Below are 26,417 nucleotides of genomic sequence, written 5' to 3'. Positions count from 1 at the left end.
GAGACAACAAGATCACTGCGAGACGATATTGTCTGGGAGTAACTATGGCTTAATTTGTTAATTGATATGTGATTTTAATTACATACGTTGCCCATTGTAAGGTCTTGGCAACTTGATTTAACATTTTGCCCCCGCTGCAATGGATGCGCTGCTAATTACCCGCAACTTCGCTATCAGGGTGCCCGTTCCCCAAAACAACATACCATCCCATTCACCTGAGCGATGAATTGTCCGAGCAAAGGAAGTATGTAAAGCTGTTTTAACGTTGCGAATTATACAATGTTACTACCGTCGTGAAAAAGTGTAAACTTTGATGCATTATGACGAAAATACATATATTCTGTACCACTACGACTCCTAGTCTACTATTACTACTTTTAAATTAGTTTTATCTGGACAAACATCAACATCGCATGGTCTTTCATTAATACTCATGTTAGAATTAATATTTTCTGTGTTTACTCATATATATGAAATGTCTCCGTTTGTTTGTTTGTTTGTTTGTTTACATTACCACAGTGGTAAAGTTGTCTATTCATTTAGCGAGAAGGAATGGGTTTAGGAACCATGGTGTTTTTGATCCAGTGGAAATATTTTAAAACCAAGATTTATTCAAGATTGAAACTTGAATTTGAGTATCATCATCTCAGTGAAACATTACTTGGGCTTTTGATGGCATTCTTTGCGACACTCATGATGGCCAACTCAATGTTCATATCCAAGGAACTGTTTCGTTTTTTGTTCATTGGTAATTTCAGTCGTCTTCTTGAACAGTTTGTGATACGGTTTTCTTGTTGATGTTTCTCTTTTGTGTTTCGTGTAGTTTTCTGTTTAATACCGACCATCACCGTTAGTAGTGATTTTCTAATATTGTTGTTGATATATTCATTAATTTATTTATTTTCTTATCTTCCACTGGTTCCTATAATGTAAACGTTTTCCTTTTCGTTCTCCTTTTAGTCTTAGCATGTAAATAGGGACCTATGTGAAAGAAAGATGGCTGAAAAACTGTTACTGTACTGCTATCCATTACTACTACTAGCACTAAGTACTGCTTCTAGATTGTTACTGGTTTTATTCGTCATTCATCTCAGAATAGGTAACAGCCGTTTACACGATAAAAATAATTGCAGAGAAGAAAATACACCATCATATGTTTTGTTCATTTCGGTCAATTTTGAATGCTGAGTTGATCAGGGAAAAATTCCATGGCAATACTGACATCGATAAAAACGTTCGACGTTGCTATGCTGTGAAGTGAATTATTCCGGATCAGGTGTTTTACGTGAAGTCATCCGTCGCGATTGGAGACGGGGTTCATTACTCTCAGGGACATTGCGGGATCTCGTCGCCCTCCGACATGAAACCCGAGCAGTCAGGCGACCCCCCTCCGACGATCGCTCGGGGTGGGTGCGGAAGTATTTGTCACGATCATGGGCGAAAGTTTTGCGAACGTTCGCACGTTCAGTGACAAGGGGGCGCCGCGGGCAGCGGGGGACCGTCACTGTACTGATTGAAAAACAACGCGTACTTCACTCCCAAACGTGCATCTGCTGGATTTTCCCCCCGCGTGATTTATCGAAGGCGACATTAAAGGCTGAATTGGGGCTATTTAAGTTCAATAAATTCCACTCAGGGCAATTGACATCTGACTCCATCCCCATAATTAATCTTGGCGGACATTACCGGCGTAAATGGGCACCGTCAGGAATCTCCTTCCTTCTCGATCAAAAGTAACAATTTAAAAAGCACCGGGGACGGGTTTAGGGGCTTTGAAACATCTGTTGGAGTGTTTTCACTTATCCGGGGAAATTGCTGATAATTATCACTTTACTATCCGTCGATAAATGCTAAGGAGGCTGGAAGTAGAGCACTGGGTCCCCAGCGGACGAAATGTGAGCGAATTCCGACGGTTCTTCAACGACTGAAGTGAAGTGTCATTGCCGCAAGGGGGATACTGTGAAGTCAACCCTAGCGTGACACTCCGGTCCATAAATTTTGACAACCGCCGTGAATGAAATATTTTCCATTCAGAAATGTTGACATTTTCCCCCGTGATGAGAGATGGGCCGGCCAGGCTGACGTCGCCGGAGAACGTGCTTATATGCTCTGAGAAAGCAATTATGCGCCGTAGTAGCGTCAGATATTACCAAACTATGAACTTAAGCCAGTAACTTATAGATTTGACTCAAATTCGTGGATGACGCGTTTCATTTTCTTAAACAACCTCTAATTGTTTTCCCCTTATAAATATAATCATGTGATGAGTATAAAAGGTATTTTCTCTGCTGTACTTTGAATTTCTGTGATCGTGGGTACAATGTCGGCCAACTGATCAACTCCACATGGCAAAATTTTGCATGAAATGTGTCTAATTAGATTAAAGCTAGTTTAAAGCTTCCTTTAGCAGCTACTTCAAAACCCGTGACGAGATGCCTGGTCTTCAACCCGTCAACACAGCCTGTATCTTGTCGTTGACGATTGGATTTTAGGGTATTCATCAGATTTGTCTGATACAACAACGTATATTTTATATTTAATGCGTTGTTTTGTCATCACTCCTATATTGTATTTACTTTAGGAAGACGAAACAGAAAGTTACGACTGCTAGTATCTTTTAAAGCCTTTGCATTTTCTTGCAAAAAATAAATACCATCCAATGTTTGGAGAGATGTTTTGGCATCGCCTTATTTTCTTTGAAAATGCCAATATTGCGATCCTCGGTTATGGCTTTGGTTTACTTGATTAGGGCGGCGGCCATATTACAGTTGCATCTCGAAAATTATTAAGTTGTTAAAATCAAAGTCGTGACTTCGTCGCCAATGATTGAAAAAACGTTTTGTGGTCACGTTTTGGTAGGCGTTTTTCATACTTTGTTTTTGGTTTAAAACAATGTCATCGGGAAAATGCAAAATGAGGCAGCTAATGTGACTTAAGGTAGAACGCACCCCGGGGACAGATATTCGGACTCTCAAACTTTTACAATTCTTTTCTGATGTACCACTTGTTGGGGTTCATTTTAAAGCTCTTGGTATAAGAAAACTTTTCACCGGCTTAGGTTTTCGAAATTTGAAAATTTTATTTTCCCTCCCCAGAGTTAGGTAATTTGTTTCTCTAGTACTAAAATTTGCACGGTAACCCCGATTTTCATTCTTGATTTTGAAAGACAACGGTTGAAAGATTCCTCCAGGAAAGTTTGAGCAAAAGTTTCACTTGCGAGGCGCGAACTACCTTAAAGGGAACAGCGATGAGACTGTTAGGTAGAAAACGATAGCAGCAGATTTACATTAGTATTGCAAATATCCGCTGACAAGTGGTCTACTTAGTCTGTATAATGCCCCTATTCTTGAAATAGATGTATAAATGAGCGCGTAAATCGAAATATCATCATTACAGCCGTACGATGGCCTACGATCCAATAACACTAAAACTACCGCTGACGAAGATGGGATTGTAACAACTAGCAGTTGTGTCCAACATCAAAGTGACTAAAACGTTCTATTCCGCCCCTGGGAAATCTGATGATTTTTTATCCTTCGCGGAATTATTCCGTTTCGCCTTAGCACGTGCTTAGAGCTTCTCTCGTTTGGTAAGGCAGCTGGTAAGCTAATTTTGCTGATTTACGGCACTATCGGCCAGCTTGGCTCAATTAATCATTCGGCGGCGAACAAATTAAAATAACAGATGTTGAGTATCGTCGTCTACAATTTCAGATTTCAGTCACACGGTTGGCAGGAGGAGAGAGCTCACTCCCGACTTCAGATGTCATTGTCAAAACATCCATTTCTATTTGTATTAGAGGCTGTGAGAATTTGCCCTCCTTCAAGGCTCGGATCGCCCCGCAAAATTGTTGGAATTTATCCTCGTCCTTAGGCTCGTCCACGGATGTCTTTTTTTGTGGCGTGCATCCCGCTATTAAAGGCGTCCGAAGAGATGAATCAGAAAATGAGGAACGTGTCGAATGTTTTACATTTCAGTGACACCAAAATCTCATTGAAATCAGTCTTTATGTAACTAAGCTGAATAAATTAACTTATACTAATATAAATCTAACTTAAATTAACTATCTCACTGACTGACGTATCATGATATCGTATGTGTGTGCCTCACAGTGTCAGTATCTTTTCCGCTGCTTTCAACGTGTTGTATGCAGCTTTCAGTGATTCACGCTCCTATTCAGAGATTTTCGAAGTGATCGCTATCCATGCGTCCGGTTTGGTATCTTCCTGGCCAATACTTGTTTGCCATAGCTTTCCACATTCTGAATCGGCATTTGTCTGTTTCTCGGTCCGAGCAGAACTTGCCAAACGGGTCTATGTTATTGTATCTCTGTCTGTCTGGGTGCCTCTGCCCTCACAGTGACATACAGGAAATTACCAATTGCCGCTGTAACCCCAAAGCAAGTCACACTTCCCTTGCTTTGACAAATATGGCGCGATGTTGACGTGTGGCCAAAATTTGCATTAGGAAAGAACGCCGAACGACAGAGATAAAATTTGCAGATGTTCAAAATCTATGCAAAATTCCCCAACGACATCACGTATTAAAATTAAAGCGGGTCATTTACGGAACGAAAGTAAGGTTAATGTAAATGGATTTTTGAATGCAGAAATTCACAAAAATATCGAGGTTGGCCGTATCGACTTGTCAGTAATCTTTCTCAGTCAGTGTCCGCCAAGAGTGAATCAACACTTTGGCATTTCCCGCTCAATTTAAGTTATAGGACGCAGTTACTTTGTTCTAGACTGTAATCAGCAGCTATCGTTAGAGATTTATGGAAGTGTGTCTCCAATTATGTTACATTAGCGTTATTGAATTAGCACACTCTGTGCTATTTGCATGTATCAGCCGGTAGTTAGTACAACGCAGGACGATCGACTACACTGTCATACGTATCTCACCGCCATTTTTCTGCCCTTTCCGAAACGAACATTTTGGCAGACGAGAAAGGCGCAGAATTTCCCAGACCAAGTCTTACAGGCCTTTAATCTAGACTTGTTGATTTCCGATTCAGATCGTCTATGTGTTATGTGTTTCGGCTAGGACGGGACTGAGAAAGTTAGAAGTCACAGTGAACAAATAGGCGTGTCGCTCAAATTCTGCGATTAACGGTTTGTGAAGAAACAACGACGCGATGAAAAACGTAAAATTTATGGCAGGTGCAAGGATGGCTGGGAGTTCCGGTCCGACTTCAGAGAATTACAAATACTCGCATCAAATGTGAAAATCGGTAACAGGAGTTGTGACCAACGACTGCCCTTAAGGACGAGGGCGCTTCAATATTTCCTGCGTAAATTTTACTCTTGCGGACGATTCAAGTCAGCAGAAGCAGCCATTTTGGTCGACCTTTTTATTGGAAACTAAGTTACGACTTATTTTTTTATAAGTTGAAACTGCTTGATTTCCTTTCTTTGAACTCTTTCCGGTAACGACGTTCGCTGCTCATTAACATCCGGTAGCAAGCCATGTCTGCACGAAATTCAATATTGTGCAGTAGTTTCGGCGCCAATTTGCAGTCGGAATGAACATGTGTTCAGTTTGCAAAATTTGAGATATGTTACCATTAAAGTTGGCGAATGTTTATGACGCTACCCCGACCTCTGCGAAACACAAGAATTTGACAATAAAAGTTTTAACTTCAGTCAATTATACGTTTTGTAACGATTTTTATATCCACACAGTAGGCTTTTTAGGAACACTGCAGCGGCTTTCGAAGCATCACTAAGTTTTAATAGCAGTACTTTACCTTGTCTGCTTATGTCAGAGCTAGCGAGTGCAATGCGTGAACTGAACACGTGAATAACAGTGCGTTTGGAAAGTCTCTCTCCATGGTCTACATGGACACCTTTCACTGTAGGCCGTTCTCACGACAAGTATTTCAATTCGTTTTAGCCTAATGCGCAACGGGACAGCCACAGCGCTACGAGCGCAATGAACCATAGACTACCTTGGGGTGTTTATAAACTGTAGCTATGATGGTGTTACTGTTTAATCCGTGTATGCGTATAGAGCCTGGGGCTCAGAATTGACGTACACATATGGCTGGGGCAGATCGAGCAGATTTTGCCAATGTGTTGTAGCTGTGCTCTGTCTGCGGAAGACGGCTGGTCAGCATGACCATGGTTGACTTAAACCCCTTTGAAGTACCACCGGTTGGCAGTCTAACAGCGACGCTGAAACACATTTGTTATCGAATTATCTGCGATTACATTCAAAGGTATTCAAACTTTCCAGACTTTTGATCGAAAGAGATTATTTTTGCCTTTTTGCGTTTAAAAATTTACCTTTAACCGATTTTTTTTTATTTGAGGCTGCAATTTTTTGTTCCGATGAGTTTTTTGGCGGGAAAGAGTACTGTGAAATGATACACGAACGATCCTAATTACAGTCCCTCACAGTAATTGAATTCGTGTCTGCAATGTAGCGTTGCCTGTAAGCGAGATGGTACGGCGTTACCCTTGACGTTTTTAACGAAGTAAAAAGACCAACCGCGATCAAAATCGAGAAAATCAACGCAAAAACTAAAACACGAAGTGTCCGACATTTTCTTTGGTGGGATGGGACGGAAGACAGAGCCAAACTCGCCAATGACGACACCGATGCGAGAATCACCATCAGCGAGTCAGTTTTCTTTCATCACAAACCATTTATGTTACTCCAGAGAGTCGACTTTCATTTTGGAGCTATGCTCCCCACTCTAATAACACTTCCTTCAAACCATATGGAGATCAAATGTACTTAACCCCTTGTTTGATTGCATAAGCACTTGGTACACGTATACGATTCATGCTACTAATTTGACAAGAGAAAGACGGGCCAGTATATTTACTTGCTCGCTCTAGGGGGAGATCTTGTGGGATACATTAAGGTTTTGATGAGATCGCAGAGAGCTTTGAAAGTATGTCAGAAGCACATCCTGATTTTTGCCATGCTTGGGCGTGTGTTTATACATGAATGTATTGATAACGGTCGTGTATGAGTGTTTCTGTACTTGGGTGCGTATCTGCTAGGAAATACGTGTCTTTGACTGTCTGTCTGTCTGTCTCTCTATCTGTCTGCCCGTCCGTCCGTCTGCTTTTGGATGAGTTTCCGTCTTACCATCATTATGGCGGGAAATCAAGAATGTCAAGACGATAGACGAAAGAAGGGCTAGAAGGGGAATGTGGTGCCTGAAGAAATATACACTACACTGTCTGAACTCTCGTATTTTTCAATATTAGTCAAGCTATAGAAAGTTTGAGGGAACTGATGACATTTAAATTGATAGCTCTCGTTCACAGGTCGCTCTGACAAGATAATTTGCACTTGGAAAGACGTCAAAATTGGAAAATCTTCAAGTGCCGTCACTGTAATTGTTTTCGGCGAGCCAAGAAGCAAAGCCCAACTGTCTTTCAGATCCCGGGGCATCAAAGCTTGAAAAGCTCTCCATTGAATAACACGTCGGGGGTCGAGGTGGAGACTTATTTTCCCTCTACGAGCTAATTAGATCAAGAAAAACAAACATACAATAATTTAGAGTAAACCTCACATTTCATACGCGATTTATCGTTTCAGGGTCGAGCTGTCTCGCTGATATCAATCGCGGGTCGTTCACAGCGTTACAAATTACAATGGAGTTGCTTTATCATGGCGTAGGCTGTAAGTGAAGACATCCGTTCAACACCCAGTGTTAATTTGTTTACCGAGATATCAAAATAATCTCTGACGATAGTCCTTGAAGCGGACAGCCAACTGGCAAGCTCGGTACGTGGCTTGTGGTCAAGTTACGCATCAGTGTAAGGCAAGCTGACAAGTGGGGGCTGGAGTTTAGATTAGCAGTAAGATTCTTGCCCTTGGCCATGTGGGAATGACGATGACTGTGAGCGTGAACAGGGAGGGTGAGGCAATGGACGAGACAGTAGAAAGTTTAGTATCTCTAGTGTGTGCGTGCATATTTACATATGAATGAACGCATGTATGTATGTATGTATGTATGTATGCATGCATGTATATGTATGTATGTATGTATGTATGTATGTATGTATGTATGTATGTATGTATGTATGTATGTATGTATGTATGTATGTATGTATGTATGTATGTATGTATGTATGTATGTATGTATGTATGTATGTATGTATGTATGTATGTATGTATGTATGTATGTATGTATGTATGTATGTATGTATGTATGTATGTATGTATGTATGTATGTATGTATGTATGTATGTATGTATGTATGTATGTATGTATGCATGTATGCATGTCTGTCTGTCTGTCTGTCTGTCTGTCTGTCTGTATGTATGTATGTATGTATGTATGTATGTATGTATGTATGTATGTATGTATGTATGTATGTATGTATGTATGTATGTATGTAGCCTATAATGTGTGTATGGGTAGATGTATGTATGTATGTATGTATGTATGTATGTATGTATGTATGTATGTATGTATGTATGTATGTATGTATGTATGTATGTATGTATGTATGTATGTATGTATGTATGTATGTATGTATGTATGTATGTATGTATCTATGTATGTATCTATGTATGTATCTATGAATGTATCTATGTATTATCTATGTATCTATGTATAGTACCAGTCTACTACTCTGTATGTTTATTGGTGCCCATATCGATGCCTGCATCTATCTAGTCTAAGGCCTAGGGATACATAAATCCATGACCAACTATATTAACCGTGTCAGAGTGAAGCCTCGGACAACTAGGCAGAATAATGCATCGTATTGAGAGAATCTGCACGCATAGTACAAAATGATGATATAAATAACAGGATAGATATATATATATATATATATATATATATATATATATATATATATATATATATATATATATATATATATATATATATATGCGTTATGTGTGTGTGTTATATCTTATCAATGCGTCACAGATATGTGATCGTTTGACGTTTACAATGATGCTAAGACTTAGTGATTCCTTGTGATCGAGGGTCGTCACTTTTAAATATTACAACTATTAAATATTCATTTATTTGCCCATTGTTTACTTTGTATTTACTTCAGAGACAAAGAACGACATCTGAGGCAAAATGCTAGCTGCAAACCTCTCTTCCAACTGCACCATGATGGAAAAACTTGCTTCCTTCATTTCTCTAGGGAAAATTGTCAGCCGAGTTAGCAGATGGTCGCCAGTTTCTTTTTTTTCTGTCGTTGAAATCCACATGAAAGCTCCCCCAGATGTAGAAAAACTTGACCGATTTGCACCCCAAGTGAACTCATAAACTTGTAAGACATTCTGCATAAAATCTGTACATGTGGCTGACGCTGCACTGCGAAAGAGAGCGCTAGGGTTGGGAGATATCCTACCCCGTATCAAACTAGATTAACAAGCTTACTTCATATCAATGGGGTATTTATGATACCAGATCTCCTTACAATTTGCTCTTGATTAGCGGCGTTTAATGGCTTGCCTCGCCATGTCAACTTCCTTGTGAGGCATTTTCTCCTCACCGTTCAAAGAAAAACAAATTAGCGAGGGATGACTTGGCAGGGCCGGGCCGTGCACAGACACCACCGTTGACAAGTGACCGCGGTGGCAATAATAACCTTTTATATTAATCTATCACAATTAGCAAGCCCTTTTGTTTGACAGTGCTGGGCCTGCCCGAACGCAAATGATCTCGTTATCTGTCCAAGAAGTTGGTGTCCCATGTCAACATCACTTCAACGTGTTTAATTGGATGTTTTATCCAAAATTATCTCTTTATTTGGCCTGTGATATGGGGAGCAGGATTGACTTTGAAACCACTGTTAGAGATGTTGGCAGAGGATATTTGTGGAGCGATGTCTTCAGTCTAGCAGTTGCAGCGAGATGTTTATTCGTTGTATACTTGGTGTTTATAACTCTGGGGCGCCAGCATATTCTCTCTCTCTCTCTCTCTCTCTCTCTCTCTCTCTCTCTCTCTCTCTCTCTCTCTCTCTCTCTCTCTCTCCTCTCTCTCTCTCTCTCTCTCTCTCTCTCTCTCTCTCTCTCTCTCTCTCTCTCTCTCTCTCTCTCTCTCTCCTCTCTCTCTCTCTCTCTCTCTCTCTCTCTCTCTCTCTCTCACAAACACACAGTTTTCAAATTCCTGCCATATACAGGGATTGTATGTGACATGATCACAACTCGCCTGCACAATGTACTATGAGCATTACAGCTGGACACTGCCGCTGCACGTTAATCTCAATTAATCATCTAATTTAATTCCACGATAAATTGGTTATTTGTTTTAATAAGTATCTCGTGTTTACGCAACGTTAACGACGTTCCGAGCATTTCCTCTGAACCGGGGCCAAAATGAAGTGGATCGTTGATTTCGTCGCCATCTTGGGCGGACAATTTTGTTGAATCATAGAACGACGTCCGAACGAGTTCACTTGATTAAATTACATGGTATCGGTGACCATTCTCGCTAAGATGCTATATTTACGCGCTAACTTCATCGGACCAATATTATCTGACATTTTTTAGATGGTTTTTAATCTGGTCGAGTTAAATTTTCGTTATCCGAGGCACTCGTCGCGCGGTATGGTGCTATAAAATGCTCTGTTCACTTGTAATTACATGGGTCATTTCGCGCGTTACTGAACGCCAGTTATTTAATTCACTTTCGAATAATAAAGATCGCAGCGGTCAGTGTGGCTAATCAAATAGCCAAAGTTCTTTTTAAAATTAACTGTCTGATCCAAATAGTCCAACTATGTGCCCATCTGACAATGTTTGCCTGGCCTCTTGATTCAAAGTGTAATCAGACGATGTTCGGTTGACTTCGCGGAGGGGGGGGGACGTGTAGCAACCATCTCCCTGTCCTCTGTCCCTGCGTTCTATCATACTACCATGGCAACATGGCTATTCAGAAAGTCAGGCAGGCAACGAAGCTCCCCGTATTCTGCCGCTGAAGGGTTTCTGAAGCTGACTAAATCTACGGCGCTAACTGGGCAAAAGGGCGCCAAATCGCGGCAGTTGAAAATGACTTATGACATCCAAAACTTCGCTGCATTATTGACTGACAGCGAGCGATTTGTCGCGCCACAAGGGTAAAATATTACCAGTAGCTGGTCCGCATATTTCACAATTGGTGATCAAAATGTTTGCGAAAGGAATTATATTATATTTATGATTTAATCCTTTAAGAATGGGGAAAGAATGCGTGGTACCCACAGCAAGTGATTACGCCGCCAATACTTACTAGAAGTGACAGCAATCCCGTGTGGCGCTGAAAACACTGTCTAGAATTGAGCTGCTTGATCTTCAAACTCAATACTTAGTTAGTTACACCTCCATAAGCTGTATATTTTGATGAATTTTCCACTACTTTTGATGTGTTCATAAGCAAGAGTTTCTTTTTCTACTCCTAAAATCTTCAAGTTGTCGAAAATTGTTGGTGTTCTACTTCATACATACATAGTCTGTACACATTGTATGTGTTCAAATGCCATATCTGCATTCTAGTCCTGACTAGAATTCTAATGTCAAAACTGAAATCGCATTTTTTTTCACCCCAAATTTTGCGACTGCATGGCGAATACTCTGTATTCCACCATAATACTTTATGGCGAAGAATTAGAAAATGTACAACGATGAATGCGAGAAATCTGAAATCGAGCGGAAGCGTTCGGGTCCGTTCGAACTATCATCTTTGATTGTCGTTTACCCGATAGAATGAAGGGGCTTTAACTTTGTTGGTGCAAACACTTGACAAATGACAGCTTACAACACGAATTATTGAGCCAGCAGATACGCTGGTTTTCGCAGATTGTCAAGATGTTGCACAACCTTAATCGACTTGTGCCACAGCGACCTATCGAATCGAAAAATGAAAAGACCCACTAGTGGGTCTTATCAGATACGCCACGTTAGGGTAAAACGCACGTTGACACGGACAGCTGTCGACCATGCTCAAGTTTTTCGCAAGAAAGATTTAGAATATTCTATTTAGGAGTCAAGAATGAAAATCAGGGGTCAATCTGGAAAGTTTGCGATCATCAGAAAAAAGATCTTTCCTACAAGTCACCTTGCAAAGACCTGAAATATAAAATGCCATGTATACAATACCCTTGTGAACTCTGAGTTTCAAAGTTTGATTTTTCACGAAAATGAAACCAGAAGTCAGATAAAAATTCGTTCGTTTCGCAATTAAGCTTGTAAATGAATATAAAAGAACAGCAAACTAGAAAGGAATTAAACATTTGAGTGTCAAATTCGTCCCCAAATCATGTTCTATCGTAGAAAGAAGGCCATTAGATATTTGCTGATCACTGAGTGCATTACTGTGACACCCGTGTGTAATGACATTTTCTCCTTCATAGGTGCGTCACACGAAAATGTTTCGCAACAGCTTGAACATGATTTAGATATCGTACAGCCTAAATTAAAGGGTCATAACTGTAACGTTTGATGATATATCCACTACTTTTAAATCTGTATGCTACTCCCCAAAACATGTTGCAACACTCAGTATGTAGCTTGTCAACATAGCGTTTTTACGTGTACAGTGCGCTGTTATTGTTTAAATTTGGATTGTAGTCAGTGCCAGAGATCACTTGTCAACAATAAAAATGCAATTTACACATGCGCAGGCTGAGCTGACCAGCTGAATGCTGGGTCTATCAACACACTGCGAGTTGAGGAGAAAGAAACTGAAGTTGACATAAACAACAAAAATAGCGGGAAAGAAAACATCAGTACAGCTTTAATAGACTCGATGGGCGGAGTTGTCTTCCTTTCATTCTGGATTCTAAATCTAAATCTAAATCAAAACAATGACAACGCACGTTTTGCATCACTTGTACCAAATGTCAGACATCGGGAGCAAAACTTTCCTTTCTTGACAAAATGTCAAAGAGACGAATTGCATTTGCAATATTTCTATTTTTAAACACACTGGCCTGCTACAACTGCGTCTTTCATCAACGATCGAGCAATGTCAATGTCAAGCAATTCGCTAATCGACAATTCTTCGCAACAAATTTAAGATGGGGTGGCGCTTTAACCAACACTGTAGACACTTTTTCAAAGCAATATTTCTCATCAAAGATGAATTGAAAAGCTCCTCATAATATATATTTTCAAAAGTATTGTTTGGTAGCAATAGTTTCCTCGAAGAACGGAAAGTGAATATTTTGGGTAGAAAAACTCGATTTTGATATTGATTAAAATACATTTAAGTTAAAAAGTTGATGACACTTTATAAAATTAAATATCTAATTTAAAAGTAGACTATATATGTACGAAATTTTGTTATGCATTATATTTTTATTCTTAAATGGCAAGAAAGACTGGCATTCCAAAAAAGTGATTAAAGTCATGATAAGAAAAATTAAAATGACTCTTATTCAAAGTTTAAATACTTTATTGCCAAACAAAATTGTCATTTTGTTAGATACTATTTACAGAACATAAAATTTCACAAAATTCGACCCCAGAGTGGAGTTAATTCGGTTTTTTTGTTTTGTGTTGTTGTTGTTTTGTTGTTGTTGTTGTTGTTGTTGTTTTTAATGTTGAAATCGGGAGAAAAAAGAGGGCAGGAAATAGGATGGCTTGCATAAACGTAGAAAAATTGACACTTCTTTCTCACCCGCCTTATGACTGATTGTCATGCTTGCCCAATCAATATCCGAATCCTGGCATTACAAATCATGAGCATTTAATGACTCTTAAAAGGTTGCAAAAGAGTGATTTTAAGCTAAATAGGATGTGTTAATGCGCAACACGACCTTAACAACACAGAATACGAGTTTCTGTCGAGGAACGCTAAAAATGCGACCATTTTGGTTGCAAAATGGTAAATATGAATAATGGATTTCCCCAATGTTTATTTGGCGAGAAGACATTCTGTTCGTATCGCTCTTGATGACACCGTTGCACACCGGTGACGTCATGCTCTGGTGAAACGACAGATTGAGATAAACCAATGGCAGGCATCATTTTGCATTATCAAACGCGAGAGTAAAAGTGAAATGTGTGCAGACAGGTGTAGAGGACGAGGATGGGTGGAAGAGCGAGGGATCGTTTAGAGGACCAGTAGCTATAATCTTTCATGATTTTGTCACTATTTTATGTTTTAATGTCAACTATAGATTCTTCTTCTCACCCTAGTTATGTTGAAATACACAGTATTCAGCTTGTTAACTCGGCCTGTACATGTGTAGACTGCACTGTTATTGTTGACTGGTGAATTCTGGTCCGGACTTAAAAGAATAAACTTTCAGAATGCATTTTCTATGTACAGAAACTATGTTGACAAGCTGAATAATTGACGATATAAGATGCCTTGGGGAGTAGAACAAGAACTTTCAACCAACATACAAAACAAAATTGGTGGAAAAGCTAATCAAACGTTACGGCTACTGGCGCTTTAGGAGAATCTAATGTAATATGTATAGGGTCGGGCGAGCACACAGACTCGAGGGAACACAAGCTGTGATTTCGGAAGACAGGCACTGTACACAGCACATGTCTACACGCACAAATCAGTCACGTACAGTGACCGTAGCCTGAAGCCTGGAAGGAGAACGAAAAACATCCGCCCTCATTGCAGTCCCAATACCATACAGCTCATAAAACTAATAGCGGAAATACTCCAATTTTAAGCATTAACTTTTATGGTACGCCAGCCTCATCGAAAAACGGCCACGCGAGCATTTCAATTTGTGGGATACTGGTTAATCCATTAACTCAGTCACCCCACTTCCTGAGGGGGGCAAAGCACCAGAGTCTGCAAAAACACAATGCGGGCCACTCCTCCATCCAAAAAACTTCTGGACAAAACGTTTGAACTTTTGACGACATTTTGGTCTGGGAGACAACAGATATCGGATGACCATCTATGGCGTTGATGAATGTCATTACATTTTAAGTACCGAAAAGTGAACCGTTGCAGTCGAAACTTAGCTGAATTTACAGCATTGTCAGTAAAGTACTCATATGATCATCTCAATACAATAGATCACTTCTTGACCTAGAAACCATTTATCTCTAGATATATGGATCCCTGACTGACTGGGCCAGCACGGTTTTGGTCCCTCGCTACCTCATTGAGATCCGAAACTGCGACGCTTACAAGTGACAGCGATCCATTCAAAATATAAAATATTAAGGGGGCTTTGTCGTTGTAACTTTTGATCGGTCTAGAATCTGTACGTCCATTTCGAACACAACATAGCCCCAAATGAACCGCACAGACACTAGACTTGTTCTCTCTGGAGTACACAGTATCTTGTTCTGCTCCACATAGCATGTCGAGATGGTAGTTCGGCTTTTGATCTGCAGATGGAATGTTCAACTTAAATGTACCGTCTGTGTGTAACGGTCCATCGTATTATTGAGGAGGAGAATAGAAATATACAAAAGTTTGTTTCAAGGAACAAAAGATAATGAAAATATTATGAAAACGTTTTGTCTTTAAATGACAGTTTTTTATGTTGTTTTTTTATTGTTGTTGTTTGTTTTCATACTGAGAGTTGCTCCTCTCTAGAGCAGCTGTATCCGAACATGAGTAGGAGCAGCGACGGCGCGGCACAGGTTGATAGGGAATGGCGATCCTTGAAAGTCGTGTTCAACGCTGATCGGGCTGCGAAACAGTCGAGAACCCCACCAATCAAAACAACGCGGCAACTCTCGATAGAGCTTAAAACGTTTTCATCCAAGCGGCTACATGAAGGGGATACGCGAAAGATGAGAATCGACTTTTGCGCGACCGTGGCCCCAAAATGTCATGACTACCAGACCGTGACAAATTATCATATGTTCGATTCCGAATCTGTATCAAAATACAACTTTGTGAAATCTATGCACAGTTACTGGTGACGACGTCAACTAAAATACCAAAGGAAATAGATATTGCAGACCCATAACATTTAAGTGGGAGCTGACTTGAAAGACACTCATTTCTGATCCTTAATATTTTACATAATGTTTTTTACGAGGTCATGGAGTGACTCTATTTTGATACAGCCTGTCAGTATTTTTCATTTTTCACTTCGGTTGTTAACGACACATCAATTACATAAACGAGGCTATCAAATAAAATTTAATAATTCAAAATATCAAAAGACAATTCAGTTTTGATTTTATGGACTTTTTCTAGCTTTTACTGGGGTATCATTTTTCCGGTGACTGTTGAAAGACCCGGTGGCGTTTTCTGAAGTAAATGTAGTATTTAATTTAATTGTCTTAAAGGGCTAGTAGTAATAAACTTACGATAAACTTTTCATTGTTTTTCGTTTTTAATGTCAACTACAGTTTATCGATGTACTTCATAAAGCATGTTTAGATACACAGTATTCAGCCTGTCAACTCATCCTGTGTATATGTAGACTGATTTGCCATTGTTGACAAATTAATTCTGGTCCGGACTAGAATTCATATGTAAACAATATCGATGCATTTTACGCATGTACCGGCTGAGTTGACGAGCTGTGTTGGCAAGCTAAAAAGATTGTGTTTAATATGTTTCGGGAAGTAGGGCATGAACTTGCAATCGACATATAGAACAATACTAGTGAAACGTCATCAAATATTACAGCTACTGCCCCGTGGACAGTTTTACTGCAGCCTGGTTTCGACACTGGTTTCGCATCATGCACTCTTCACTGCTAGAGCTCGATGCGCAGAATCAAGCATCCCGGTAATTATCTTTCCTACTACGGAATCCCAGAGCACACGGGAACCTCAAAAACACGGGTTCCAAGACCAGGAAGACAACAGGCGACATTCCAGACCAATCGATGTACTTGAAGCTTGTCGGACAGAGCAAGAAACACTCAATAGCATTTTTGGTTTTCACTTTTAAAGGCTCCAGAAGCGGTATCTTTCGATGTGTTTTTTTTTTCATAATTTTTGTTCAGTAGGTAAAACACAACGCTATGTGGCGCACCTAAAATCCAAATCGGAACTCCTAGTGTTCAACGTTTCAACACAACGTGTTAATGTGTAATATCCGATATTATGGTTACAACATACATGTATACATGTAGGTTCTAGAATTCACAATTGTTAACAAAAAATATTCAATATCGCACATGCGCGATGTGTCACATTTGGAAGGCTACTACGAGTATTTCAACATAATTTAGGGAGAGGAACACAATAATCAGTTTGTTTTCTGCAACCAACATAATAGAATATAGTTACAGCCACCGTCGACGTCCCTTGGTCTGTCTATTGTTTCAGACTGGACATATGGAATGATCTCTTTACTAATTTTGTGTTCAGAAAGGAATGATCAAACGACTGTATAGACGATGGTTTTACGAAGGGACACAAATATCAGTTGTGCCCTATTTCGGATACTTAGGTGTTGTCTTTCCATCTAGTGGACTCTGGAGTAAAGCACAAGAGGTCTTGGCTGACCAAGCAACAAAAGAACTGTTCATGTTAGATTCAAAAATACATTTTCTGAGGGATGATGATATTCAGATATGCTTCCAAGTTTTTGATTCAAAAATCCTCCCTGTTTTGCATTATGGAAGCGAGATTTCGGGGGCATATAGAAGGTTATATAAAACAGGTACAAGGTACAAGTTCAATTTTGCAAACAGCTAATTAGACAGAAGAAATGCGTAATAAACGCTGCAGTGAGAGGGGAATTCGGAAGACCAACTCTGAGATCAATAAAACAAGTTTAAAATGGTTTTTTTCTGTAAGGTTCGCAGAAAGTTGGCTCAGCCAAGGGGTAAGGACTGTAGTATTTTTCATCACAACGTTGCAGAGATATCAATATCCAGAATTGGCATGTAATCAGATCAATAGTTACAACAGACTAGCTACGTATTACGTACTACGTTTTATATTGAAAATTATTTTCACATTTCCATGAAGCCAGTCTAAAATTGCATTTACATCCTTCCGTATATCGTCACATTCATTGAATATTGAAAGAGGGCGAAACGAGGATCTTGTCAAAGAACATAGAGTGTGTATTTGTGATAACGTGTTAATGGAAAACGAATTCCATTTTCTGCTAGTTTGCCCTTTGTAAAATACATTTTACATTTACAAAATATCGATAAACTCATACAATTATTACAAAGTGAAAATTCTGAGATCATCAGAAATTTATGCAGATTTTTGTTTTATGCTTTCAAGAGACTGAGTGATAACTCGAAGACAGTTTAATAACTTTGCTTGTTTGATTGTGTTTACTTTAAATTTCATTGTCCTGTACCTTTGACTGTATTGTACGTGTGGTTAATTTTTGTATGGCACAATGGGCCGGTGGCCTTTACGCAAACGACGATACCTAAAATGCAACAATGTAAAGTGTCAATGTTAAGCCTCTCGGCTCGATTTTCAGCTTGGCAGTAAATCAAGGGAGATTACGATGCAAAGTCGGCGAAACAAGCATTAAATAAAAAATGCAGTCAGTTTGGGCCGGATTAAGAGGTACAGAGTTGATTAAAGTGTTGGTTTTTTGTGTGTGTTTTTGTTTTGTTTTTGTTTTTGTTTTGTTTTTTACTTTCCTACTGTTTTATATCTATAAATTTGAATTTATATACATGTATGTACATAAATGTATACAAATATACACTTGCATTATATATATATATATATATATATATATATATATATATATATATATATATATTTTAATTTATGTCACAAACATAAAATGTACATATAAAATGTATTCATATATATACACGCATATGCATGACAGCATCACTGGCAAATGTAAGTCTGTGAATTACGCCCAGTTCTTGTTCCTCGATGTAAGTAAAGTTCGCGTTTGAGACTATCGCCGGCTAAACCAGACAATAAATGTATGCTTGTTTTCATTGATACACTGGCTTCCCAATTACCAGTGCCAGAGGACTTCACTTTATAGGGCAGAACGCATCTCGGGGACAACCCTGGGACTCTGGAAATTTTACAGTACTTTTTAGGCATGGTGCTTGTTTGAACCCATTTCGAAGTTTGTGAAATAAGTGAAGGTTTCACCATGTTGTTTAGTGAAAATTGAAAGTGTAATTTTCTCCTTTTACAAGACTTTATGAAGAGAATAGCGGCCATTTTGAATTTAAAACATCTGCATACTTTTCAGTCATTTGTTTCTCCAGTATCAAAATTTGCATGGTTACCCTCATAATTTAATCCTTGGTTTTCAAAAACAATACACTAACCGTTCACTTGAATAAGTTTTAGGCTTTCAGTTTCGTAGCGTATTGTATCTCTTAATTGCGCCGATAAACTCCGTACCTGGCCATCTTGATTTTGGATTCGACTAAAATACTATTTGCATAATATGCATTTTAACGGACGGGACACTGACAGATAGGTCAGAAGATGTTTTTGAAATTTAGGCTTCCCACAGTAATATTTATTAGCTTGTTTTCGCTTATGTTTGACTCGGTTTTCGCTATTAAAATCCCTTAAATCTTTTTCCCGACCTTTCAACGAAAATGTCGCGTTCTCCGACCACGAGAGTGTTCGTTCGTCACATGTCAGGCATATCTATTCCCCTCTCATTTGTCAGATGGCAGCAAATCTACAAAAATTACTGAAAATCCTTCGTTTGGTTGCAAAAATATGACACACATTTAATCATTTGTGGATAACCATCTACCAAGAATGACTAAACAAAAGTCAAAACGTTCAGGTGTATCGTTGGCCGACAGACCAAGAAATGAATACATGGAAGCGAAAGAAAAACGTCGAGCAGCTGAATATTTAAACTGCCTGTAATGCTAAATTTTAGTGATTTTTTTATCGTTTTTATTTTTATATCAATTGCAACTTTTTATTGTACTCCCCAAACAGCCACTATTTAGCTTATCAACTTAGCGTCTATATGGGTAAAATATATTGTAATTGTTTTCATTTTTAATTCCAGTACGGACAAGAATTCACTTTTCAACAATAACAATGCAGTTTACACACTTACAGACTGAGTTGACAGGCTGAATACTGTGTATATCAACATGCTTTGGGGAGTAGAACAAGGCATTATGACTGACATTCAAAAATGAATACGGTAAAAATAAAATTGTCAACAGTTAGCATTACTGTCCCTTTAAGCATAGTTTGGACAAAAAGCGGTAACCATGAAGCAGAACATTTAGTCCAGAACTTGATCATTCATTGACAGTACTGGGGGCGTTCCACCCTTCCAGCGAAAGTACTGTATAGGCGTTTCCCGTGTCGAAAAAACGTGTATAGCTGAAAAACGACATATATATTCGGGCCACGCGGGGACGTGCACACCACTTAAACTTGAAGTTCTGGACGATTTGTCAATGTATGAGAAATAAACTTGAGAAATCGTCGTTAAGATAGATTAGATCTACAAGACAATGGGAGGCAGTATCCTTGGTGTAGTGTAGAAAGCTGAAAATGGCGGTTCTACGTTAAAATTATAGCGTGAATCCATGGACCAAATGTCACAAGCTGCTGTCGTGGTTGCTTGATGTGAATCAACAGTCAGGTCGATCATTGCGAAAAGAACAGTTTATTTGCTTGATTTTGACTGTTTATTTTCCATGTTTCAATAGTATTTTCACGCAGTGATAAGTTCTGGGGAACCACGGTCAACAAATGCGATAGCGTGGCACGGAGGGAATTCTGGCGATCAAGATTTAAGGGTGTTTAGCTTTCTTTTGAAATTCCTGGCAGCTCTTTTGGCGAAGGTTCGATGGGAACGAGGCGATGCATGCTGAGTTAGAACTAACATTTCCTGGATGTCATGTACAAGACCCCCGCCTCCCCTCCCCATCAACAAATAACCAAAAAGTGGTCCAGTCTGGTTGTTTTCACTGACATGCTTGGATCGATTCATAGGACGACGGGGAATGAAAGGGCGACTGCCATAACCTTCTCCCACGTAGGCGGAAGTGATTTTATGTAATAATGTCAGAAATCTGTTGGCGTATCATACCATGAGTTCACTTTTAACATGGTGTTAAATTATGGAATGAACCGTTCCACATTTTCCACGGGTGATGTAGACAAGGGTCCCGGAGATGTTGGAAAAGGATTCATGCCATAAAAAAGCGAACAAAAACAGATATTTAAAAAAAATGCTGTCTCTGTATGCTTTCACACAAGAGATTTAATCTTCAAACTTTTAAAATTTCAATTTCCTATTTTCGGTTTAGATTTACTTTTCAAAATGTATTACAGAAAAACTGTGATGTTTTTGTCAGACAGTGACTAACCTGGACTCTTGCTTCCGTAAGATCGCACCGTAGAGCTAGCTGTTCCCGGCAGTAAACATCTGGATAGTGGGTGCGCTGAAAGACTTTCTCCATTTCGTCCAGCTGGAAGCTGGTGAACGTCGTACGGTTTCGCCGCTTCTTCCGCTTGCTGTTGTCGGCGTTCTCGCTGCTCTCCGTGCCGCCGTCCTTGGCGTCTTCTTGGTCCGTGCTGACGCTCTCTTTGTCGTTGTCGTCATCCTCCCTGTCCTCGGTGTTGTTGTTCTTGTCCTCCGCCATGATCAGTTCCTTGTCCTTCACTTCGGCCATGTCTTCCCGATCCCGAGTCCTGTCTGCGAGGGAAAAACGGAACACAATTTCACTCCTTCCTTATCCGTCACCGAGATTATGTTACTGTGATTGCGTAATCGACCAGATAAAACCCCCTTCTGGACTTTCTTAATTAACGACAGCGGGCGAGCAAACAAGAAAGCTCCGTAATTCCCAGCAGCCTTTCATCCGAAGAAAATTGTCAAAATAATCAAGATAACACTCGATGGCCGGAAACACGAAATGGACATCAGAACGCGTAACGCCTTCAGGAAGCGCGGAGGTTAATTAATCAAATTTATTTGTTATGGTACTAAAGGATTTATTTAATTATTGGCGGGCGAATGGATGTTGATCACATGTCGATGATTTAGCTAAAACAATAAAAATTGCACCATCTATTCATTTTCTGTCTGACTGACCTACCCTTGCTTGCAGTAATGAGTAATTTCGACATATCTATTTGTAACCTTATGTAGTTTCCAGATTATTTTGTTTGCAAATTACGTTTCTTATTCCTGAATTATTGCCGAAATGCACACTGTTCGACTTGTCAACACGATCTGCATTGAGTTAAACGTCCAATGTATTGTTAACAGTTGGTCGGGGCGAACATTACTTGTCAACAATAACATGGCATATCGTGTACAATGCGATGGGTTGGCAGGCAGAGCTAATACTTGATATTCAAAACACTTACTGGAGAAAAGGGATGGACGAGATAATCAAAAGTTACAGAGCTCCCGCCACTTCAATAGCTATGCAGGGACCGGATTCCGCAAGTTTTGTTTGCGTAATCAAAAAAAACACCACATTCGGTAACAGCCGCTCGTCAAAGTTACGATCGACTTAAACATTCGTGATCTGAAATAATGACGTCATCATAATTACATTTCTTGTTTGGAGACGTACGAGTTGAGAAGACTTTTAGCGAAAGCGCTGGTGGGTGTTGTGAAGTTTCTTTTGGACAAACAATTTCATGCCTATTAGACGGTGCCCCCTAGCCCCTCGTTTGCTCATTTGGCGCTCGTTCTACTCCCTGTGGTTTTATGCCGCGAAAGCAACATTTCTGAAACTATCACTGTTTTCATTTCTAAGTGTTTTATTGTGCGCTGAATTATGTTAAGAAAACACATGGGCAATCCCTAGGTTTGTTGCGTCTGAACTTTCTGTGGATCGCGTTATCGGAAACGGGTTATAGTCTGGGGTAATAATTTCTGTAATAATGAACTTGGAGGACGGATTCTCCTTGAGAGTGACACCAGTCCAAGGGCTTTAAAATGAACCCCCACAAATGGTAGATCAGAAAGGAATTGTAAAAGTTTGAGAGTCTGAATATCTGTCCCAGAGACGCATTCTACCCAAACACGGCAAAGTAAGAGTCTGAGGTAATAATTGCTCTAATGAACTTGAAAGTGAAAGACTAATAGCTATAGTAAAACTTGAAGATGAGCAATAGTCTACAATATCGTATGAGGTGAGTCAAAATATAAGTATCAGATAGGGTACACATCATCGGCTCTCCTATCGAGTGAAGTTCGGGCAGTGTCATCGGAACAATCGAAATTCAAAAATTTGCACCAAACTCCCGACACGGGCACGACGATCTCGCTCGCCGTTTGGCGCGCTGTTCCCATCCATGCAGATTGTCGTTGTCAAACATTGTAGACTATTTCTTCGCAGAGGAAAAAAAAGACAGAATGTGGAGAATGTTTTCTGCTTAGATCATTTCCGTTGCAGGCATACTTAACGCTCCCTGGGGAAAAGCCGGTTTGCTTAAGATACCACTAAATCTGATACCTAGCGTAACATCTCGTCCCTCATCGCGCAAATAAAAACGTAATTTTTTTTCACCAATGTAACCCCGGTACGACAGTGTCATTTTGATCGTACACAGCGCTTACTGGTCGCTGTTCGGGAAGTTTATTACGTTTCATTAATTTAACAGCCGATCGTTCAATATATCTGTTACTGTATGAAGTAATGCTAATCGGGGATATACTGAAGGACACGCGTAAAAAAATCGCTCGAGGGGGAAAGTTGACGGATGATCTCGGCGCAAGATGCTATTAGCAAGACTACTAATACTTTAAAGTGTTGTCCCCTTATTAATTCATTTATTTATTCATTCATTCATTCACTCACTCACTCACTCACTCACTCATAAAATTTAATTCATGCTGATGACATCACTAGTGAAATAGTGATGGGAACTCGGTTTGGCAGGTTAGTTGAGCGAACCGTGACTCCGCAGAGCAGAACAGGGCAAGTCTTCGAGGGTTGACATTTTGATAAGCGCGGCTACTTACTGTCAAAAACATGAAAATATCTCGCGACTCTGAGCTTTTTCGCAGATGTCTGGAAGGGTAACGGTTGTTCCCATGTATCGTTTGACACGCGAGACCCTTCTCGGAGCCATCATCATCATATTACCGCTAACTTACAATCCGGTTGTAAAAAACAGGTTACTGTAAACAAATTAATAATTAGCTCGTGTTGTGACTTCGATTTGATTTGATTTGATACGCTAGCGAGGAGCCGTTGACAATTACACTCAACTCGGTATTCCACTTCAACCCTGGGCTCCGCCACTTAAAACACATTTCAGTTTATCAGCTCGTTAAACCGCTGTGTTAGTGAGAAATAAAAAGGCGGGAAAACTGCGCGCTGAAGACCGCGCATAAATCATGTCGTCTGCAGCGTGTACAAGATACCGTGGGAGAAAACGCGCTTGCACCTGTCCGCAGTCGCTCTAAAATTAATACACCATCTTGGACATCGTTAAAATGTGAGCACGCCATCACTAGCTATGGGCTATTGTGGAACGTCGGTACACAGTAGCTCACAAATCTAAGATTTACCGATAACTTAGACAACTTTTTTCAATCTTCTCGCGGTGGTAAGCGAACTGTTTTAGGGTAAAAATGTTTGATCATACGTAAAATTGAGCTAAAACAGGATAAGTAAAGATAAATATTTATATTAATGTTTATTTATTTATTTACTGTGATAATTCTCTCTCTCTCTCTCTCTCTCTCTCTCTCTCTCTCTCTCTCTCTCTCTCTCTCTCTCTCTCTCTCTCTCTCTCTCTCTCTCTCTCTCTCTCATTTTTAAAACACAATGACTGTACAAAACCCGGCATTCACATGCGTTCAAAGTCGAAGTCATAGTAATGAGTGAAGCCGTCACTTTTAATTTGTGTATCTATCCAGGCGGGCGGTACCCCCTCTGTTTAACATTACTCGGCGCAAAAAAATCAAGAAATTAATAAACGTCAATCAGGGCCATCTATGTGTCACTGAGCTTGGAGATAAAACACGCATACTGAATGCAAACGCAACTCCTTGCAACCACGTTTGTCTCCCTTTCAACATATCACGGACGACTTTTTTCCCACACTTTTTGTGGAATTCTACCCAACCTCAAAAACAGCATCGGAAATAATATTTCAAACAAGGGGCATGGAGGCGCGATGCCACTTCCGTTTTGAGGAAGTGTATGGTGAGATCGCGTCCCCTACTGATTTAAGGGGGCGACTCCAGTCACGCCAGAGGGAAGCCAAGACAACGACTTGTTGCTTGTAGTACGGAAAAGACTTGTTGCTTTGGGAACTGCCACGATTTTTCTCGAAATTCTGTTTATAAATGAGAAATTTCCGGACTCACCTGGGCTACTGTTGCTGCTGTTTGCCAGAGATGGCTTTGGTTTTGTGTTTCCCAAGATATCGTCGATGGTGTGTGTGACGGGACCGGCTGTGTTGCCAACTAGGGCCGCTCTCTGCATCTCTACGTTATCAACTATAGACACCGTTAACACTCGTTAATTAACACATTCAAATTAACACACGATTAAGAGGTCGCCGCGGCAAGCTGTTGTTAATTTGTGCGACAGGGCACTATCTGACAACTTTCGGGGGCGAGTCTGTTGAGCGTCGTAAAATGGAGCTCGATGATGAAACGTCTTTCAGGCGAACTGCAACATTGTCTTAACATATGTCATTTACATATATGCTAATTTCACCCAATCACTGAATCTGGTTCAAATCAAGCCGGGCTAATAAAATTAGTTTTCTTTCAAGTGTACCGCTCTGCTTGTCTACGGATTGACCACAGCGAGACGCGCCGCTGTGAGTAGTATGAACTTTAAATTGGATACGGTGTATTTTTAGTCGGCTAGGTACATGTGATACAGCGCTCTCTCCTAGCAAGTGTTTCAGAAATTTTACAATTCACATACCATTCTTCGCACGGTGTGAGCTTTAATACAGTCGATTTATTTTCTTCCCGCTCCGCCGATGCGATGCTGGAGTCGAGTTTTCATTTCTTGCAGTGGCCAGCAGACGAATCTCTTCGAGCCCAAACGGGCTGTGCGATCACGGTCGCTGCCGCGCAGAGTTCGGCTATCAAACATCTTTCCTTCGTAATTGGTTGTATGCCACGATCTCCCCACTGTCAGTATGACGCTGTGTCCAATTCGACTCCACAGATGCAGCTGCCTGCTATTCGTTAACCCCAACTGCGACGGGTAGTCTATCACCAGCCCTCTTTTCTCTGAGCTCTCGCCGCCTCAGTTAAAAAAAACATTGTTTTGATAACGCGGGTTCATCGAGATATTCCATGCCACTCAATTAATTAAACATAATAAGATCAGCACAGGCTGTCACTTTTATCAAAATTGAAGCCCGGTCCTTCGCTCGACCCCGGGGCATTTTAATCGAGGCTTTCATATGAAGGTGACAAATATTCAACGTCCCCCGTGTTTTCATACTCAGTAATTCAATTATTAAGTAGTTAAGTCAGCTTGCCGGCCGCTATTCGCTAAATGTATTCAGCGTTGAGGAGTGTCGAGATCCCACTGAGTGGCTCCTATACCCCATACAAATAAAAACCAATCACACTTCTCATCAGGACGCCTGTGAAACCGGACAACACATTGTGCGCGCGCACAT

At 40.1% G+C, this 26,417-nt stretch overlaps 1 protein-coding gene across 1 annotated transcript in view; it reads right to left on the bottom strand.

The window, feature by feature from the left end:
- LOC139133269 (homeobox protein aristaless-like 4) overlaps nucleotides 1–25,460 on the bottom strand; it is a 34,064-nt gene extending 8,604 nt beyond the window's left edge. The window contains exons 1-2 of the mRNA XM_070699800.1: nucleotides 25,135–25,460; nucleotides 21,164–21,492 (exon numbers count right to left, since the gene is read on the bottom strand). Of these exons, the coding sequence (XP_070555901.1) occupies nucleotides 21,164–21,492; nucleotides 25,135–25,252 (447 nt within the window). The 5' untranslated portion in view covers nucleotides 25,253–25,460. The remainder of the gene's footprint in view (nucleotides 1–21,163; nucleotides 21,493–25,134) is intronic.
- Nucleotides 25,461–26,417: the final 957 nt, after the last annotated feature.

This window comes from Ptychodera flava, chromosome 1, assembly GCF_041260155.1.
Source record: "Ptychodera flava strain L36383 chromosome 1, AS_Pfla_20210202, whole genome shotgun sequence".
NCBI classification, from domain to species: domain Eukaryota; kingdom Metazoa; phylum Hemichordata; class Enteropneusta; family Ptychoderidae; genus Ptychodera; species Ptychodera flava.
Note: the sequence above shows the minus strand (reverse complement) of the source record. Positions and strands in the feature narration are given on the sequence as shown.